The 21,870-nt window shown below is 38.6% G+C and overlaps 1 protein-coding gene across 1 annotated transcript in view; it reads left to right on the top strand.

Annotated features, from left to right (window-relative positions):
• The window catches only part of LARP1B (La ribonucleoprotein 1B), a 574,280-nt gene that overhangs the window by 195,645 nt on the left and 356,765 nt on the right, over positions 1-21,870 (top strand). Inside the window, exon 4 of the mRNA XM_085643073.1 lies at positions 13,473-14,194. Coding sequence (XP_085499199.1) covers positions 14,189-14,194 — 6 coding nt within the window. The 5' untranslated portion in view covers positions 13,473-14,188. The remainder of the gene's footprint in view (positions 1-13,472; positions 14,195-21,870) is intronic.

Here is a 21,870-nt window from a genome sequence, read left to right as displayed (position 1 = left end):
TGAGGAAGGATGTTTGGTGAAGCAAACAAAAGGAAGTTTGATAAATCACAGGAAGCTGAGTTGCGACACTACTGACAAAAAGGAATTTTACTACTTGGCTCTTTTACAGCTGTTTAAACCATGGCGTACAGAGGATGAACTACTGGGAGAATTTCAAAGCTATGAAGATTCTTTTAATGCTTGCAAAGACAGCATACAATGCAGTACATTCTCAACTTATCTGCAAATGTTAAATGAAGAAATTGAACAGGAAACTACAATTGCAGCAGAAATAGCTAGAGACAGTTCTCAGGACAGCCAAAGTTCAGGAACACTCAGTCAAGATCCCCTAGGACAACCAATCGTTGAAAATGAAGCATCAATAGCCATGAATGAAGTGGAAACGGCTATGAATCAAGCTCAAGAAGAATTTATAGACTTACAAAATTTGGAAAGACAACTGAACGAAGAGCAGCAACAAATTTATGAAGAGATCAGAAACAAAATTGATCACGGATTTCTACATGAAAAAAAAGAGTGCTCATGCACATCATTTCATCCAATCAGGATGTATGTAAGCTGACAAGCTGGAACTGGAAAAAGTTTCCTTATAAAAGTCATCAGAAGCTACCTACAGCAAAAAACGGATTCTACTTTGTCTTGTGTGGTTACTGCTCCAACTGGGTTAGCAGCATATAACATAAAAGGAATCACTTTACATCGTTTGCTAATGTTACCAGTGGAGCATGAGAACAAAATACAATACAACAAGCTAACTGGAGAAGCATGCTTGGAAGTTTCAAGAGTATTGAAGAAGATGCAAGTTCTCATTATTGATGAGGTGAGCATGGTATCAAACTTAATGCTTGCCTTTGTGCATTTAAGAATGCAGCAAATTCTGAAGACAGACTATGACGTGTTATTTGGAGGAAAACACGTCATAGTTTTTGGAGATCTTTTGCAACTTACTCCAGTTAAAGGACAACCAGTGTTTAATACTGTGACACATGAAGACACGAAGAAGTCATTGGGAAGCATCGGTAATGCAAATATTTGGTCCTTCTTTGAGTACAAGGAACTTACTACTAATATGAGGCAAGCAAACGATGAAGAATATGGAAGTATTCTGAAAGATATCAGAATTGGACTACTCACTGAAGCTGGCACGAAAGCATTAGAGAGTCGGCTGCTACATAATTTATTTCCAAAGGAAGAAATAGTTGCAGAGAACATATACAAGAACATTGCAGAAAAGAAAAGTGTCATCTGCTTAATGCCAACTCTACGTGAATGCTCAATATTCAATGAGGAGCTTTTGAAATTGGAAAAGGAAGATATCAGGAAATTGGAAGCAGTGAACAAAATTGAGGATGGAAGAATTACTGTCACATTAACAGGCACACTGAAAAATAAATTGGATTCACTAGAGAAGAACATTTCCAAAACAGCTGGATTAGAAAAAAATCTATATGTTTGCATGAACTGTAGAGTATTTTTAAGGAGAAATTTGGATGTTGAAAAAGGTTTAGTTAATGGAGCTATGGGAAGAGTTGTGGGTTTTATTAATTATCAGAAAAAAGATGGAATTGAATGTTTAAAAATAAAATTTGATCAGATAGAAGAAGTTAAAGACATTTGTCGTTCAGTTCGTTTCATGCTTGTGAAAGACTTATATGTACGTAGGAAGCAGTTTCCGTTTTCTCTAGCATATGCTGTAACTATTCACAAGTCTCAAGGATTGACTGTAGATTGTGCATTTGTGAACATTGGTTCAACTGTGTTCAAAGAAGGTATGGCATATGTTGCTTTGTCACGAGTGAAAACATTATCAGGTTTATTCATAATAGACTTTGATGACTCAAAAGTTAGTGCTGATGCAAATTGTGTAAAGGAGTATAATAGATTAAGAAGAAGCTATGCTCCTCATTTAGGTCAGTATCCTGTGTTGGAGAAACGTGTAGTTTCTCGTAAAAGGAGAAATGAGAATATCTGTAATGAAGATGTAGAGAGGAGGAAAAAAAAGAGGAGTGATGTAATTGCAAGCAAAAAGAGAAAGGAAAATGAAGAACAGGTTGTAGGATGTCATTTTGAAAATAGCTCTGGTGTCAACTGCTACGCTAATGTAGTGCTGAATGTTGCATTTTATCTGGAAAGTGTGCAAGAGCAGATAATAGTAAATCAGGGAAAAAGATTCTGTTCTGAGTTGAGTCTCCTTTTTCAAAAGCTGAGTAATGATAAAACTCAAATAGAAAGTGCTACTGAAATTAGAAAACTTTTAGATGTATGTTCAGGACGAACACAGTTTTCTCAAAATGTACAGCAAGACGCACAGGAATTCTTGATGTTTTTTCTTCAGGTACTGGAAGAAGAAGGGGTTCCCATTGAAAATTTATTTGGTCTCACTTATAAATGGGAACATAGTTGTGAAAACTGTTATAATATATGTGGCTCTAATGTTGATTCTGAAAGGTTTATTTATTTAACATTGCCAGAAAGTAAAACAGTCACTTTTGCTAAATTAGTTAAAGATGCTAATCATAGCATGGAATGCAGTGAGTGTCAATCTGACATGTTTTCAACGTTAATTTTAAAGGAATACGGACAGTATGTAATTTTAATGATGCAACGCTGTAAAGCTGATGGTTCAAAATTAGATACTTTAATAAAGAAGTTTACAGGACAGCAATTATCAATTTCAGGAAAAACTTTTGTAACAGTTGCAATAATTTTCCATGATGGACCTACTGTAACTTCTGGTCATTACACAGTTTATCTTAAATGTGAAAAAGGCTGGACACTGTGTAATGATTCCCAATTGATTTTTAAGCAACGTTTGCCTTTTGATTTAGCAAATTCCTATCTAATCTTCCTGAAACCTAAATTTTAGAGAGATTTGGCAACATCTGGACAAAACAATTTTACCATTTTATTGGATTACCATTGGAATTTTCAAAAAAAATGATTTTACAAATTACCATTTGGCCTAATGGAAAGTTAACCAATTGTAATGTGGACTTTTTCAATTTTTAATGAAACTTTGGAAAACCAAAAATTTAGAAAAAATCGGTAACATCTGCACAATTTAAATTTTGGAATGTTATTGGATTGCCATTGGAAATTTATTCAAAAAAGATTTTTAAAATTAGTATTTGGCCATGCGGAAAGGAAAACAATTCTATTGTGGACTTATTTAATTATTAATAAATCTTTCGGAAACCAAAATGTTACAGAGAATCGGTGAGATCTGTACAATTTAAACTTTAGATTTTTATTGGATTACCATTGGAAATTTAATCAAAAAAGAATTTTAAAATTACTATTTGGCCTAAAGGAAATGGAACCAGATGTATTGTGGAGTTATTTGAGATATATTTTTGTGATTATACTTCTGAAACAAAAATATCAGACGGTATTTTAAAGAAATAAGTATTGATATTAGATGATATTTTTTAAGAATATTATGCATTTCTATAAAGTTATGTTTATGCAAAAAGAGATTGTGGGCTTTTTTAAAACAATCTTTGAGATTGTTAATTTTTTTTTTGCCCGCTGTTAAATGATGAATGCAATTGCTTTCACAATTTATAGTGAAATGCAATATATTCTGAAAACAGCAAAAAAAAGGCAACATTTTTTTTTGAAAAATATGTAAATATGTGTACTGTATTATAAAATGTTTTATTAAATATTAATACTTTTTTCTTTTTTTTCAGATTGAGATAGAAAATTTTCGAAAACTAGAACCATTTTTAAAGCAATTAAAAAAAATTTTAAATGAATAAATATTTTTTTGAGTGGGTATGGTAAGTCAAAAATATCATGGTCCCTTTTTTCCACTTCTCCACAATCACATTTTCAGTTTTTCATTGTAGTCTCTCAAGGACCTTGTAATGTGATAATTGATTTTTAGTGTTTTTTAAAAAAAAAAATAATAATTACGCGTACCGTACGCGTACGGTAAAAAAAAAATCAAAAAAAAGTTTTAAAAACATATATAAAAAATAGATGAAAGGTAAGGTTGGCTCTTAAAAGAGCCGTTGTGTTCATGCAGGGACAGAGGAAAGAAAGAATGGGAATATTAGACGGTACGACAAATGTGCTGATCTATTTTATTGTTCACTAGGGAAATACTGGTCTCCCTATAACAAATTAGATCATGACAAGTGGCGCACCGTATTTCAACCCTCAGAAACCGAGGGTTAATTTCCTGAGGAGAAGAAAAAGGAGATGCTCCCACCACAGATGAAGGGCTCACCTGACCTGCAGAAGAAGGACTCGGCCCTGCAGATGATGGTCCAGGCTGAGCTGCTGTGGATGTGCTTGGTTGACTTACTGAAGGGTTACCTTCAGTATGTCGAGCATGTGTCCTTCTGTGTACATCCTTAAGGTGTCTCAACATGGTGTGATTCCCGAAGGAATACTTCTTGTTGGGATTCCCTCTTGAAAGTACACGCTTACACAGCTTACAAGTCACTAAGGGTGCATTTACCTTTTGCTGGCCCTCTGGAAAAGAAAAATACTCCCATATGAAAGAGGTCTTTTGTTTCCTCGTTCTCTGCCTCAAGGTAGTGCTGCTAGCCTCACTCTCAGAAGGGCTCTGCTGTTCTGCCATCGTATCACAAAGACAACCCAGCTCCTTCTCCTAAGGGATCACAAGCAGAAATGAGGGGAATGGGTGTGGTGTAGGAGAGTTCTAGAACTGAAAGTAGTTTCAACCAATCAAAAGTTGTGTTTCATGATCACATGACCCACCGTACGCTTACGGTGCGCTTACGGTGCGCTTACGGCAAAAGTACGCATGCGCGTAAAAAAGACACGCGCACGCGCGCATGCGCAAAACAGGCACGCCCCTTCACTTCCGCGTAACGTGCGCGTGCAGCGTACGCGTTACGCGCTGTGCGCGCGTGACGTGCGTCTACGCAAATTGCGTAAATGAACGCAAACAGCGTAGAAATCTAACGTAATTAAAGCAAGACGTGCGCTTACCGTACGCGCACGTTAAAAAAAAAAAATTAAAAAAAAAACAAAAGGAAAAAAAAAAAATATGTAATACTAATAAATGTTACCTGTTTATTTTAAAAAAATGGTAAAATAAAAACATATTGTAGAATTTTTAAAATTTAACCATAGTCTTTAAAAAAGGATAGAAAATTAAAATAAAAATATGTAAAAAAAAAAGAAAAAAAAATAAAAAATTACCATTTAAAAAACCTTGCAAATTCACTGAAAAAACCATGGGTTTCACTCATGTTATAGTTAGGAATTAGCATTTAAAAAACCTTGCAAATTCACTGAAAAAACCATGGGTTTCACACAAGTTATAGTTAGGAATTAGCATTTAAAAAACCTTAGAAATTCAATGAAAAAACCAAAGGTTTCACACATGTTATAGTTAGCTGGACATTTCACTCGTAAAAAACCATTGAAATTCCCCCGTTATAGTTAGTTCAGCTAACTATAACTCGCGCGCCCGCAATGCACTACTGATGACGTCACATATTACATCACTCATGACATGGTCACTGACATCACTCATGACATTACTGATGACATCTCAAATGACATCACTGATGACATCACTGATGACATCATCCTTGTGATAGAGTGGCAGACCTCCTCTTCCCCTAATATAACCATTGAAACACACATTCAAAAATAGAAACTAAAATGTTCAAAATAATGAACATATCAATATCAGTTACAACAACCTAATCAGTAATTCTAAGAACCACATACACATACAGTCATTCACCAACAGTCCTCTACAGTCACTCATACATGTACTCACTCATCATATGTATTCATACACCTATACATCCTGTTACACAACGCCACTCATCCATAGAGTTACTCACACACATAGTCACTCATGCTAATAAAGAATCAAACATCCATTTACTTGCATATACAGTTATACACACACCACCACACTTACTTCTACAGAAACTTACATATACTTACTCTTTTAAACAATAACTTATAGAAACACATACTTATTCATACAGGAACTCTTCCAATCTCTCACTCTCACATATACTCACTTATATACACCAATAGTCACATATACTAGTTTAAAACATATGTAGTTACTCATAAAGACACTATAGAGACAGTCATTCACTCACTAACACACCCATGCACACACTCATCCACCCATACAGTCCTGCACATATTCTGTATTCAACACATACAAACAGTGAGTCACTCATTCATGCACCTATGCACTAAGTAATACCCCCCACCGAACCATACAGAAACTCAGACACTCATACTGATAAAAAACCAACTAATAACCTATATAGACACTCATGTAGCTACTCACCAACCCATGCAGCCACTTATACACAAAGTAAGAAACTGATACAGATATTTTCATATTTAAAGATTACTCAGTAAGCCATGTATTCACTATGATACACTTAATCAGTCAGTTACACAATTTTTTTTTTTAAAAAAAAGCATCCATTTAGACACTTATATACCCATTTATTCTTCCATTGACCTTGAGATATACATAAATATAAAACATATTTAATTTTCAGAAAAACACACAATCACTGGATGATGTCATCAGTGATGTCATTTGAGATGTCATCAGTGATGTCATGAGTGATGTCAGTGACCATGTCATGAGTGATGTAATATGTGACGTCATCAGTAGTGCATTGCGGGCGCGCGAGTTATAGTTAGCTGAACTAACTATAACGGGGGAATTTCAATGGTTTTTTACGAGTGAAATGTCCAGCTAACTATAACATGTGTGAAACCTTTGGTTTTTTCATTGAATATATATATGTATATATATATATATATATATATATATGAACCATATTTAAACTTTACAGAAACACACAGTCACTGGATGATGTCATCAGTAATGTTATCAGTGATGTCATTTGAGATGTCATCAGTGATGTCATCAGTGATGTCACTGACCATGTCATGAATGATGTAATATGTGACATCATCAGCAGTGCATTGCGGGGGCGCGAGTTATAGTTAGCTCAACTAACTATAATGGCTGAATTTCTCTGGTTTTGTACAAGTGAAGCGTCCAACTAACTAGAACATCCCTGAAACCTGTGATTTTTTCAGTGTTTATATATATATATATATATATATATATATATATATATATATATATATATAAAGTTTCACCATGCACGCGTGCACTCCTTCCAAAGTAGACATCGTCTTCAAGATTAATCGAATAGATTTATTGAAAGTGCATTAAAGCCAGAAAAGCACACCCTACGCGTTTCGGCGGAAACCGCCTTGCTCACTATTCGATTAATCTTGAAGATGGTGTCTACTTTGGAAGGAGTGCACGCGTGCTTTTTTTGCATGGTGAAACTTTATTGATGACAGGGCGACCTCGGACCCTGTGGCGCACCGCCGCTTTTCGCGTCCCGGCATTTCTGAGGAGGTGAGAAGGTTGTTGGTTATATATATATATATATATATATATATATATATATATATATATATATATATATATATATATATATATATATATATATATATATTTATAATATTTTAAGAATACATGAGCTGCAACGTGCATTAGAATTGTATGGGGCAGATAGTTCACGAGTAGCTATGGTTGAGCCTCTTTGTGGCGCAGGAGTGGAGGCATAAGGGTTCTTCCTGAGATATCTGTCAAAAGCTTTAGGAGGGTGTGTTCAATTATCTGTTAATTAGAAGGAGTTTTAGTTTCGTCTTTAAGTGGGGGAGAGATTGCTTTTCGCTTAAGTCTTGAGGAAGCGCGCATTCCAGAAGAAGGAGCCGGCATGAGATTTCTCTTTCTCAAATTTATGTGGAATCAGGAGAAGGCTGTTTGAGCTTTGTAGAGGTCTCCTTTGCCTGGCATTTGATTTGTTTGAGAGGTTGGTTGGCTTATCCATGTGAAGCGCTTTGTGAGTTATGCATGCAGTTTTGAATATGGCCCTTGCCTATATTGGAAGCCAATTGAGCTGCTTGAGAGTGGGAGTGATGTGGTCATGTCACCTCTCTCCTGATAGTAGCAGTGGCGGTTGGTGTCATTTGAAAGTCGTGGGGCATCAATCCCTCCCCCGTGGAGTCCACTCCGTTAATGCCCCTCTACCGATTACAGTCACTACACTTATCATGATGGCAAGGTGCTTGCAACATCTTGCTTGCCTTGTGTTTAAATGCACGCCTTCGGGTGCCCCCGCCTATGCCTACCACTTTCCCCCTTCCACGGTCAGGCTTCAGTGGGTCCCAGGTGAATTGCCGGCTAAAGCTTGGTCTCATAAGGATGAGTATTGTGATAATTAAACATACAGCCCTACATACCAAACTAAAAAAGGAATGACACTCACATGTTAGGAATACATGGTGGCTAGAGGGAGGGAACACACAATTATACTGCGGCATTGCTGCCTTTGTAGGTGTGGGCAGATTTGTCAAGGGACAGGAGTCAAGCCTTCAGTCCTGAGACCCCTCCTCCTTCCACTCAGCATAGAGCGCAGGGCTAGCTGTCATACTCTCACTTCCTCCTCCAGTAGGTCATGTGACGGTATTACCAATCACAGTGGCTTCGAAATAAAGCCACAGAGTAATTGGTTATGCCCTTAATAACCCCGCCTCTGCGCTTCCTGGAAAGCGTGGACTCGCAATTGCAGGCTTCTTAACCGAATCCAGGATTTGCTCTTATGCAGCATTAAACTTAAAACTCCATGACAGCAAACAAGAGATTGGCCGAGGCAGGTGAACACAATACTCCAAAGGCTGCCAGAGGGCTGTGTTTTGCTTCCCTGGCTCACAAATGAAGTGCTGGTTTCTAGACCTGAAGTGCGCATGCTGGATCGTACACAGTCCGAGACCTGTCCAACCCGACATGCTCACTGGCCGTCAAGTGATGTGGTCTGAAGTCACTGTCTGATTGGCCATCCCCTGCTTTTAAACGCCCTGCCCCCACAGAGCAGCCAGGGAGCGCACTAGTTTTTGGGCTTGGAAAAAAGTATTTAATTCATGCAGCTGGTCCCTAGTGGGCCAACGCTCTTCTGCCCCGAAGAAAAAACTGCTCCTGGATTGTAGCCTGGCTGCAGTGTGGAAAGTTGCTTTCAGTGGAGCTAGGTATTTTTTGGGACGCCCGTGATTATCCGTCACCATAGTCCAGCTTGGGGATGACGAGGGCTTGTTCTACGGTCTAGAGGTCATCACTCAGTTTGAAGGGTTTGAGTATTTTCAGTTTTTTCAGCAAGTAGAAGGCACTTTTTGCAGTGGCGGTAATATGCTCCTTCATTCTTAAGTGACTGTCGAGTGTGATTCCCGGGGGTTTGAAAGAGTGGGAGATGGACAGTTTGCAGTTTAGTGCAGTGATGTTGTTGAGCCAGTCAGCTACGGGAAATGAATTTTCTTTGGGTTGGATGAGGAGGAGCTCTGTTTTGTTGGGGTTGATGTTGAGGTGGTTGTTGGTTAGCCAGAATTGAACCGTGTATAGAGTACTATTTAGGTACTGGATGTCTGTGACTGATGAGATTTTCACGTAGAGTTGAGGGTCAACCTCATAGAGTTGATAGACAATTCTAGCTTGTTTCAGGATAACTGTGAGAGGATCCATATAGAGGTTGACTATGGCAGGGGACAGGGTTGACCCTTGCGGAACACCTTGTGGGACTGGCGATGCATTTGAGATTTTGTTGTTGAATTTGATTAGCTGTGTGTGCTTGCTTAGGAAGAATGCAGACCACTAAAGGACAGTCCCATTGATGCCTGCTCTCTTCGATTTGATTTGATTTGATTTAACTATTTGTATAGCGCGCGATTGCCCGAGGGCGTCTTGGCGCTGAGATATACCACTGGGTCTGATGATGTTGACTACAGATGTGTGGAGAAAAGCCATGTTTTGACTTCCTTTCTGAAGGATTTCAGGGATGGACTAGTTTTTATGTCTAGTGGTAGTTGGTTCCATATTCTTGCTGCGTGTACCAGGAAGCTTCTTCCGCCCCAGTTAGTTTTCCGAAATCTAGGGACCCTGATGCATTTCGTTTGGCTGGATCTGAGTAATCTGTTTGGCTCATATAGTTGCAGATGTGATTTTAGAAATTGTGATCCAATTCCGTTTAGTGCCTTGTATGCTAAGCATAATGATTTAAAATGTATCCTACTTACAATTGGTAGCCAGTGCAGATTTTTTAGTTTATGGCTTACTTGTTCGAACTTTGGTATTCCTAGTATCTACCTGGCTGCTGCATTCTGCAGGCGTTGTAGTTTAAGTAGGATTTTCTTCCTTGCTCCGGCGTATAAGCCGTTCCCGTAATCCAGTCTGGACAAGGCTAGTGCTGTCACCACTGTCTTGCGTGAATCATACGGTAAGTACGGTAGAATCTTTTTGATCATTTTTAGAATGTACCAGAGTGACGAAGCTAGTTTGCTGGCTTGAGCGTCGAAAGAAAGGTTAGTGTCTAACATGATCCCTAGGTTTTTTACCTTTTCTGACGACTCTGGGCATCTTCCCATATCTTTAGGCCACCATATGGGGGACCATATATTTGTGTCTCTTCCTAGTATCATGACCTCACTCTTGTCCCCGTTTAACTTTAAGCAATTCATTTTCATCCATTGACTGATTTTTGTCATGCAGATTTGAAATTTTTCTGCTGTGTCCTGTACCTCCTTGCTTATTGACACCACAATTTGGGTGTCGTCGGCGTAGGATATAGGAGTGAAGCCGTTGTTCCTTATTATTTGTGCAAGTGGAGCTACATATAAATTAAAAAGAGAGAGGATGTTTAGGAGGATGTCATGGTTAACAGTGTCGAAGGCGGCTGATAAATCCAGGACTAGGATGCAAGCCTGCCCTTTATCGAGAGATCTGTGAAGAACGTCTATGATGTTTAATATGGCGGTCTCTGTACTGCAGCCTTTCCTGAAACCTGACTGGAAGGTGTCATGTAAGTAGTTTTTTTCAATGTGGTTGTTGAGTTGCTCAAGCACACATTTTTCGATGGTTTTCACGAGGAGAGGGATGTTAGTTATGGGTCTGTAGTTATTAAGGTCATTTGGGTCTGCGTCTCGTTTTTTGATGAGAGGTGTTAATTGGCCAAGTTTGAGGGGAGCCGGAATAGAGCCGCTCGATAGGGAGGAGTTGATGATTTTGGTCCATATAAGAGAGATGATTTGACTGAGCTTTTTTACAAGTGCCTCCGGGGTAGGGTTTGAGATGTGCAATGTCTGCTTCATGTTCGCAAATATTTTGCAGACATCTTCATGGACATAATTGAATTCAGACCAGGTTGCTTTGTTTTTCAGTTGCAGGTAGTTGAAGAGCTGTGTTGATGAAGGAGGATCTATTTTGACAAGAAGGGGATATGAGCTGTATTTAAAGGATGGGTTTGGGAGGGGCCCTTTCCACTGGGGGCATCCTTTGTGTAAGGTGGCGGGGTGGGAGGATCAAGGAAGAGATTAATACTCAATACTTTTTCAGGATTTTGTTTTGCAAATTCTTCACAGAGTTTGGTTGAGTTGTTAATCGCTGGAAGGGGGATGTTTGCTGCTTTATGATGTTGAAAAGATCTTTGGGTCTGTTTTTGGGCCAGTCCAGTTGCTCCCGGAAAAAGGAGGATTTTTCTCAGATGGTATTTTTATGCATTTTTGACGTTCATCTCAGAGGATGGAGAGATTAGCTTCAGATGGGTACTGTCTCCATGTTCTTTCCGCTGAACGGAGTTGACGCCTCTCATTGTTTAAGTCGTTATTAAACCAGGATCTGGAGGGGATACTTGTTGACTTCTTGAGTTTCAAAGGTGCGATTGCTTTAAAGAGTTCAGTAATTTTTATGTTGTAATGGTCCTTAAGGTCATTGGCAGAGGAGCAGGTGGATTTGGGAGTTGACAAGTGTTTCTAACTCTGCTTGGGGGATTTGGTGGATGTTCTTCGCCCAGCGCTTGGGACGGATGGGTTTGTGGCGGGCCTTTGATGAAAGGTATTGAGCTGGTACAGAATTAGATTAAGATCGTTCCAGTGTGATGGGAGGATGGAGTGCAGGGAAAGTATGTTGTGTTTGGAGATGATTGTGTCAAGGATAGCGCACTTGTCGAAGGTTTGTTCCTGGCAGTACTAGGTAAGATCGTTCACTTCCAGGAGTGAGGTAAAGATTAGTACTGTGGGGCCCTTTGCATTGTTCAGGGGTAATTTAAGGTCTCCTAATATAATGTTGGTGCAGTCGTTATGGGAGTTTAATGGTATTGGGTCAGCTAAGTCTTCGTGGAATCCAGGAATGTCACCTGGAGGGTGATAGATGAGATGAAATTTGATGGGGATGGGACCTTTTGAGGAGAGCTGCACTCCTAAATATTCAAAGGAGTGGAAGTTGGGTGTGTGGAGGTGTGTCATGCAAAGCCTGTTTTTGTGTATAACGGCTACTCCACCCCTACCCCCACCCCCCTCTATCTTGGCGGTCTCTGCAAATGATTGAGAAGTCCTGGGGGATGAGGAGGTCGATATAAGGGGATGAATTATCTGTTAACCAAGTTTCAGTGAATACACATGTCGATGTTGTGTTGTAGGATATTGTCCGCTCTGTCAGTGGCATGCCTGACTGCTGAGTGGCACTTTAGGAGCAGGCAGTGGAGCAGTTTAGCCGGCCCTCGTTCACCATTGGTCTGTTGTTGTATCATTTAAATTTTTCTTCTGCCCACCACAGCGTACAGCATGGGCAGTGGGTCAGCCCAATTCAGCCACTGGCTAACTTGACTATGATTGACAGCATTCTGCTCTTTCACAAGTAGCACATCCACACACACAAAGTGTGCTTTTTGAGACCAAAAAGATTTTTGCTTCTAGCAAATGTTTATTTGTTTATACTGGTAAGGGCTTCCCGGAGCCCACAGCTATAAGGTTTTATATAAACCAGGGCAAAACAAGTATTGTCGAAGCCAAAAGACTGACAGCATCTCCAGGCCTATTAGCTTTGCCAATATTTGTTTTAGATTAAAATTTTGCAATTTAAAGTGCAAAAAGGAAGCTTTTTCCTAACTACATATTACAAACAGTGCAGAATTATATTGCTACTACTGAAAATATTTGATTCTAACTGCCAATAATACCAATCTGTGTTATTTCCTTAGGAAATGTTCCTCACGAGTAATGGCAATTAAAGCCAACACATTTAAAATATTGGACTGTGATGTGCATTGACAAAAATTGTCCACTTGTACACACATCTCAGTCTGTCACCTTTAAAAATGATTGGTGCAATATTTGCTATTGTGCAACTGAAACTAATGTATTACGAATCTACCTGATAAGTTTCATTTTTATTAAACTATAATATTTTCATCATATTCTTCTTTTAGCAATTTTGTGTCATCCAAAAGTTTAGTTTTTTGATCTTTCTTACTGAGATATTATATCCATGCACCCTGTTGTGATTTTATGGATTGCACATCATCAGATAAATTTGATTCTGACTTTAAAATGTCGATATCCCGTCTAAGTACATTGTTGTTTGTTTCAAATAACTACAGGTGATCCATGTGCCTCCACCCAGACACTCAGGAGAAGAGGGAAGATGAACAGATGAGGTCCCTTGTTGATGTCCGTCTTCCAAATTAAGCCGACAAGATGGTGCTCCAGTCCAAATATTTGAAATTCTAGCTGGGCTCCTTCTAGAGTAAAAGTGATTGAAAACTTCATGCAGGATGGTCGGCTTGTTTAGAAGCTTGTCTCAGTCGGCAATTTTTGCTATGGGCTCCTCACTGAGCATATAACACCTAGTATGAAAGGTGTGTGGGATATCAAAGCAATCTGAAGACCCTGCGTGGCTCCAGAAAGCTTGATGCACAGGCGTTTGAAGTGGAGCGAGTAGAACCAGTCTGCTGTTCTGGATCTTGCTCTCACCAGCAGTAAATTGTAAGTGCTTCTCCGTGTTGCCTCAGAGTAGCTATTGAAGGAATCAGAAAAGCACTGCCTGCAAGACTGAGACACCGAGTATCACCAGGAACACTGCTGAGCTGTTGTGTTGTGATTCATCAGGATAATCTTGAGGATGGTCCTGTTTGGGCCAGTCATGGCATGAGTAACGTATGTGGAGAACAACTACCCTCGGAGTCCATGGTCTGTTGGTAATGGGCAGTAGGTTTGTACAAACAAGCCGATGGCCCCTGGCTAATGATTAGAAAAACAGAGTCTCGTTGGACCTGATCACTGCATACAAACAAAACAACACTGACAGTGGACAGCAATGGAGGTAAGAGTAAATGGGTGGTGCTTTGGAAAAGAATAGTTAATAAAAGTAAGAAAAGTGCTGTCGTGAAAACCATGTTCTTCTGGTATCCATTTGTGAAATCTCATAGGCTTTGTGTTAAGAAAAAGAAGTGGTAAACTAAGGAGCTCAGCATTGCTAAGTGTCAGATAAAGCAAGATAATCCATATAGCAAAAACAGCACACTACAAACAAATGCAATTAATAACATCTCATTTAAAGTAATAGCTGTTGCAAACTTATTTCATGACCAGTATTTTAAGTGCAGAGCTCAAAGCTACCTGCTCTTATTGAAGGGGGGGCAGAGTGTTCTGCTAGTAACAAAGTGCGTAAGCCATTGGGCCTTCCAGAGCTGCCCGAGGATGTTTGTCAATAAAGGCCCAGGGGAAAATAACATCGTTAGCCACTTAGAGCCTCACAATACCTCAAAACCAAATAAGTACATGTTGTAGAGCAATGCAAAAGGTTACAAGAGACATTAAGAAGCACAACTGATTGTGGAGTGGTGAATGCTCTCATTGGATCACTTATTAGGTCAAGTTACCCATAATAGTGGTCATTGATCAGGGAGCACGTTCATGTTTACCTACATGAATTTGAGTACATTAGCAATTCTCCATCTCATACATTCCTAGTATAGGTATTTAGTAGAATGATTTAGTAAAACCCCCATGGTGCATGATTAGTGCCTTGGAGAAACTCTGAAAGAGAAAGTGGGGCGTCCTCCTGCCTTATATGCTCTTTGACGACCCGGAATTCCACTGAGGGGTTTATGGTACCAATGGTCACCTCACTTCTATGACGAAGTATTGGGAAGGGAACCTGTTTAAGAAAATTATGCCATCAGACCTACACGAAACCTGAAAATGTTTATTTAAAACAAAGATCAATAGTCAGTGGATGATCTTTGGCATCCGGAATACATAAATGCTAATGCACACAAGTACACAGATAGAACAAATGTATAGGTTTTGACACATAAGCATCAATAGAAACCATGTGGCTGAAACAGAAACAATGAGATCAATGCACATGCAGATAGAACCCGTCAGCAAGATCCTATTCGCCCTTGAAGAATATACAAAAATGTAAACTTCTCCCTTACTGTTGCCAAGCACAAAAGTGAGGCATTGAACAGCAGAAACAGCACTGATTAGGACTATGCTTAATATAGACAAATAAAATCGAGTTTGTGATCACAGTAGCACTAAGGCAATTCAAAAAAATTCACAGACCGAGGTAGTAACTCAAGACATGGTGAACCATGTGCAGGAAATTGGCCCAGATAAAACACAAAGTGATTGATAAACTTCAGACATATCAAGTAAGACTGAAGACATTTTATAAATAGATGGAAAACTTTTGTCTAAGCCAAATAGTCCTCTCCTCTTGCTTTCTCGGAATGGAGAACAACATTTAGCTTTTTTCGCCTACCTGTTTTCCCTAATCTCAGGGCTGATATGCAGCCTTGCAGTGATAATAGAGGACAGTATACCTGTAAGGAACAAGGCTTCCATGATGTCAGAGAACATACAATACTTTATCAATGCATATGTGATTAAGATGATAGCCCATGGGACTGATGGAGGTCCTCAAATGTATATGGACCAGCCCTCTGCTATTGATGTGTAAGCAAGGGTCAACAGGCCTAAGATTTTTGTGGACTATCGAGGACTCAACACAGTGACTTTCAAAACAAATTTGGGGGCGCCACAGGGCAAGGATTGGCAAACAGGTCAAAACTGCAGTGATTGTGTAGTTTGCCTCTAGTGCCCTGAGTCTGTCCTACTATGGTTATCCAAATTGGTAGTACACCCCATCAACACTTGACTCACAGGGTATTGAGGGTGAATAGTCAAAGGCTTTTAAGGGAGGGAGTTTGGGGATGTAGACTAAGAATTCTTTTTTTTTAAGTTTAACTTTATTGAAAGAAGAATTGAATATATAAAGAGATATAACACAATATGCTTATAAACATCAGCAATAACAATTTATAGAAAAAGGAAAAGAAAACAAAAAAAGGAAAAAGAGAAGAGGGAAAGGGGAAAGGGGGTGGGGGAATCAGAGAGGGAAAAAGAAACAAGGGGAGTAAAGAGGATAAATATTACATCATCAAAATTGGAAATAACACCTGAATTTAAAACTTTATATGCATAGAAAAACAGGTTTTGAAATTGCTGATATTAACTATAATTGAAACCATACAACAAAAGGAGTAATCATAGGGATAAAAGATAGTGAAGTAAACAGACGACAAATATATCAAGGAGGTTTCCGGACTTCATCGGAAGAATTAGCTAATGTCATGTTTGTAGATGCAACGCAGGCTAAAAAGGAGGATAATGGGAACCATAAAAGATCTCTTTAAATAGACAGAGATATGGGAGTGACATAATTAGTGTCCAGCCTATGATGAAAACAAACTGCATTCCACCATGCTTTGAAAGTGACTTTGTCCGACTGTTTCCAATTGGAAGTTATCAAATGGAAAGCTATTGCTAATAATAAATAAAGTAGTGTAGGATTGTGAGAAGGAGTAGGCCAGGAAAATGATAGAGAGCCTAAAAAGATGTTAGTATGTGAAAAAGGGATGTGCGTTTGAAAGATTTTATTAATTTGACACCAGACCAAATGCCAAAAATGAGAAATCGGAGGACACTCAAAAAGCATATGTTTTAGGTCAGCAGCTACACAAGGACAAGACCAGCAGGCAGGAGGAGAATCATGAGAAATAGAAGCCAGCTTTGCAGGAGTGAATAGAATATGTTTGTAAATAAAATATAGGGATTGTGTGGTGTTAGCAGCTCTAGATGTCTTGTGAATCTTTAGCCATAATTTATCCCAGAGAGAAATAGGCTAACAATCGGCTAAGTTCTTTTCCCAAGCCAATTCAGCTTTCTCCTTGCTCCTAATAGGAGAGAAAAATAAACATTAATAGAAAGATGAAGCTGAGGTGGGAGTTAATAGCAAAGGAAAAATAGTAGTGCATTTGGATGGAGGAGTGGAATTCGCCGGTAAGGAACGGAGGTACTGGGAAAGAGAGGCGCAAAGTAGAGCATATTTAGCCTTACAAGAGGGAGGTAAAGAGAATTTTGATTGTAAATCTGACAAAGACATAGGGATGTTATTGAATAGTAATTGGGAGATCCAAAGGAGCCCCTTGAGCCTCCACGTTTTCCAATAAAAGGTATGATTGTTAATGCGCAATTATTATACCAAATGGGTTGCTGATCTAACGAAGATGAGGAAGGATAAGAAGAATGAAGGAGAGGGGCAAGGATTTTACATGTATGGGAAATAACTGGAGAGCGAAAGAGAGAATTATTATTAGTAAAGGCAAGTGATTTTTTGAATTCAAAAGGGGATACAAAATATTTTTCTATATTCAGCCAGATAGGAGGGTGAATAAGTTGATCTTCAGAAAGCCAGCGAGAGGATTGTTTTAGAGAAAAGGCATAATGATATGATTTAAAGTCAGGAAATTTAAGACCTCCAGATGACTTGTCCACTTTTAGGGCAGACAGAGCAATTCGAGAAGGTTTGTTTTTCCAAAGGAACTTAGTTAAAAGAGAGTTAATTTTCTTAAAGTAAGAGACCGGAATATGAACTGGAATCATAGAGAGAAGATAAAGACTCAAAGGAGAAAGCATCATCTTGATGGAATCTAAGCGTCCCCACCAAGAAAGAAAAAGTGGGTGCCAGCGATCAATAGAGTTTGATAGGGTTTTTATAATACTATAAAATGTATCTATAAAGTTTCAGGGATGTTGGAGGAAGACCATAAGCCCAAATATTTAATCTTAGAGGTTTGCCAGGAAAAACCCGTTTGTATGAAATCATGTTTGAGACATAGAACATTTAAAGGTAAGACCTCACATTTATCCGAATTGAGCTGATACCCCGATAATCGAGAAAAAATGTCAACCTGAGATAAAAAGGAAGGGATAGGGGATGACGGGTTGGAACAGTACAGAAGAATATCATCCGCATATACAGACATTTTGACATGAGAGGAATCGAGTTGGAAGCCAGTCATTTTTTCATCCGATCTAATCTTAGTTAAAAAGGGTTCTAAGGCTATTATAAATAAAAGAGGGGAGAGGGGACAACCTTGACGCACTCCCATAGAAAGCGGAAAATACTCTGATGTTTTGCCATTTACAAAAATAGAAGCTTTGGGACTAGAATATAGTATAGCGATAAGAGATATTAGTTTAGGGGGAAATCCTATCCATTTTAATGCCTGAAACATAAAATCCCAACCAATTCTGTCAAACGCCTTTTCTGCATCTAATGCTATAGCAGCAATGGGGTACTCAAGAGAAGACGCTTTGCTAAGGATATTAAAAAAGACTCTGGAATTATCAGAAGATAGACGACCCTTTACAAAGCCCGATTGTTCAGAGCCAATAAGAGTAGGTAGAATAGGATCAATACGAAGGGCTAGAATTTTAGCAAAAATCTTATAATCTAGATTGACTAGAGAAATTGGCCTATAGTTTTTACATAGAGATGGATCTTTATTTTCTTTAGGTATTAAACAAATCATGGGCTCTTGAAAGGTCCCTGACGAAGAACCACTAGAGATAAAGGCATTGTAAAGTGATAAGAGATGAGGGATCAAAAGATTTGCAAAGTGAGTATAAAATTCAATAGTAAAGCCATCTGGACCCGGAGCTTTCCCTCTTTATAATAGCGAAATAGTGCGCGAAATTTCAGATGTGGTGATATCTGATTCTAAGGAGGAAAAGTCTATGTCATAGGGCAGAGGAGGCTCAATAGATTGAAAGTAAGTAGAGAGATCTGTCGGGGTTGGTTGTTGTTCAGGAGTATATAATTTTTAATAAAAAGAAACAAATTCATTCAATATTTTATTATCTTTAAAGAAAGATAAACCAGAGTCAGTTCGTATAGAGTCTATTTTAGTCCTTTCACGTCTGATTTTTAAGTAGTTCGCTAACAATTTTCCCATCTTATTTTGACCTCCATTTTATAGGGCACTGCTTTTTAAAAGATAAGAGGAAGCGGCTTCAGTAGAAAGCTTATTAAAAGTGTATTTTGCATCAATAAGATTCTTTAATGCGGATTCAGATTTCGAATGGTAGTAAGCATATTCAAGGTGTTTGATTTTAGCAAGTAACTGAGAATTTTTCTCTTGAAAAACTTTTTTTGTGTGAAACAAATTTTATAATAAAGCCTCTGGCGGCAGCTTTAAAAGAATCCCAAATCATTACACGGGAAGAGTCCGGGGTAGAGTTAAAAGAAAAGAACTCAGAAGCAAAGGTGGTGAATTGGCTTGTGAAGTTCGTATCTGATAGCAACACATTGTTAAAACGCCATCTGCCTGCATGAGGGGTAAAAGGAAGTAACTCGAAATCAACTAAAGCTGGAGCGTGGTCAGAAATTAAAATAGAACCAATTTCAGAATGGGAGACTTGTTGAGATAGGGGTTTACTGAAAAAAAGATAGTCTATTCGGGATTGTGAGTGATGCGGGGGAGAATAAAAATTGTACTCTCAAAGTGTGGGATTGCAGAGCCTCCATATATCAACTAAAGATTTACGGCGTATGGAGGAAGTAAATTGAGTGCATCTTTGTGTTAGAGAACTTAACTGAAGATTTTGTATCTAAAATAGGGTCAAAAACCTGATTACAATCCCCACCAAAAATAATATACTCATCATCGAACAAAAGGAGCTTATCTGATACCTGCATCCAAAATATATTATCCACAGTAACTGGTGCACATACATTAAAAAGAAGAAGGCGCAATTGATTTATAAGAATTTTAACAATGACCCAACGGCCCTCCAAATCAGTTTCTTGATTGGCAACTGTAACTTGGTATTTCTTATGGCATAAGATAGAAACTCCATTTTTTTACCTGAAGCAGGGGAAGAAAAGACATTGCCCACCCAACTTCGTTTCAATTTAGCGGCTTCATTGTCAGATAAATGAGTTTCTTGAATTAATGCAATATCAGTGTTTAGTCTAGCTAAATGTGATAGTACCCTTTGTCGTTTAATAGGGTTATTTACTCCTTTAACATTCCAAGTTACAACTCTAAAAATAAAACATCAAATAGAACATGAACAAGCATTATGCAAACAATATACGAATTCAGATTTCTATTGCATTTAAGAAAAAAATTGGAGAGGAAAGAATTGCAGAAGAGACTCAGAAATTAGGAGATTAAAGGGATAAGGATAAGATGAGTGATGTAAAGTATAGAGAAATAGATAAGGAAAAAGAGAAAGGGAAGAAACAGGAAAAGAAGTAACTGAGGGAGGAAGAAACAAAGAACAAAAATACAATACCAATTCAACAATTGCGAATGAAAAAAGATGTCAAAAAGACATACCTCAAAACAACAATAAGACTGGGGATGGTGGAACCACATGAGGAAGGTAGCACACCGGACTGGAGACTCCATGAGAACGCGGCAAAGAAATAACAACCTCCAGGTAGAAAGAAAGAACACATAAATCAAGGGGTCACAAAACCGCATCTAAAAAGAATCCAAAAAGAGATAATATTAACAACAAAGGTAAAAATGGAACAAAATACAATATACAAAATACAAGATACAGCAGGGAAGAGTAAATAAATAACTGACATCTTGACAGAACATCACTTCAAAATGCAGAACAATTATATCCGATAATTAAGCTCTAGGGATGTCCATAGATTCATTTCTGCAAGAATTCAAAAATTGTTGAAGTATCGCCGGGTCTTCATAATTTGTCGTCTTGTTATTATAAGTTACTTTAAAGAGGCAAGGATGGAAAAAGCCATAACGCGCATTCAAGGAACGAAGAGCAGGCCTAATCTCCAAAAACTTCTTCCGGCGATCTGCAGTGGTTTTGGCGTAATCTTGTGCAAAGAAAAGATTAGAACCTTCCCAAGTAATCTTCCCTTTCTGCTTGGCAGCCTGAAGAACCTTAAGTAGATCGGTATATTCCAAAAAGTACAAGATAACACCTCTAGGTTTTGCTGCAGAAGAAGAGGAAGTAGATGGACGAGACACTGGACCTAAACGGTGCGCACGTTGAATATTTAAAGCTGGAGAGTTTGGGAGACCAAGAAGCGTAGGCAAGAATGATTGAAAAAGGAGATGGAATTCGATCCTTCAAGGCCTTCCGCAAGCCCGTAAATGCGTAGGTTGTTACACCTATTTCGATTTTCTGCGTTTTCAACTTGTTGCTTAAGATTCTGAATTTCTCTGTGTATGTAGGGAACTTGGTCAATGACTACTTGAGCTGAATCAACTTTTCTCTCAAGAATCTCTACTTTTTGTTCAGTGTGTGACCAGTTGTCTTCGAGGTTTTGAAGCCGGGAATTTGTTTCCGCCAAGTAGGGTTTGAGTGAACGTATTTCCTCCAGTAGAAGCTCCATAGAGATAGGTGAGGATATATTGGTAGGGAATGGAGGATTCGTTTTAACTCGTTTCCCTGGCGTAGAAGTGGAAGAAGAGGGTAATTTAGTAGAAGTTTTTGAGCTTAGACGAGAAGTATGGGCAGAGGCGCACTTTGTGATAGAAGTGTCATTAGCTGCATCCTCCATATTATCCTGCAAAACACTGAAAGGGTTAATGTCTTCCAAAGACACGTTGGCTGTATTAGTTTGCTGAGAAGAATTTCGGTTACAGCGTGGCATTGCCA

Source organism: Triturus cristatus, chromosome 2_2 (assembly GCF_964204655.1).
Source record: "Triturus cristatus chromosome 2_2, aTriCri1.1, whole genome shotgun sequence".
Lineage (NCBI taxonomy): Eukaryota > Metazoa > Chordata > Amphibia > Caudata > Salamandridae > Triturus > Triturus cristatus.
Note: the sequence above shows the minus strand (reverse complement) of the source record. Positions and strands in the feature narration are given on the sequence as shown.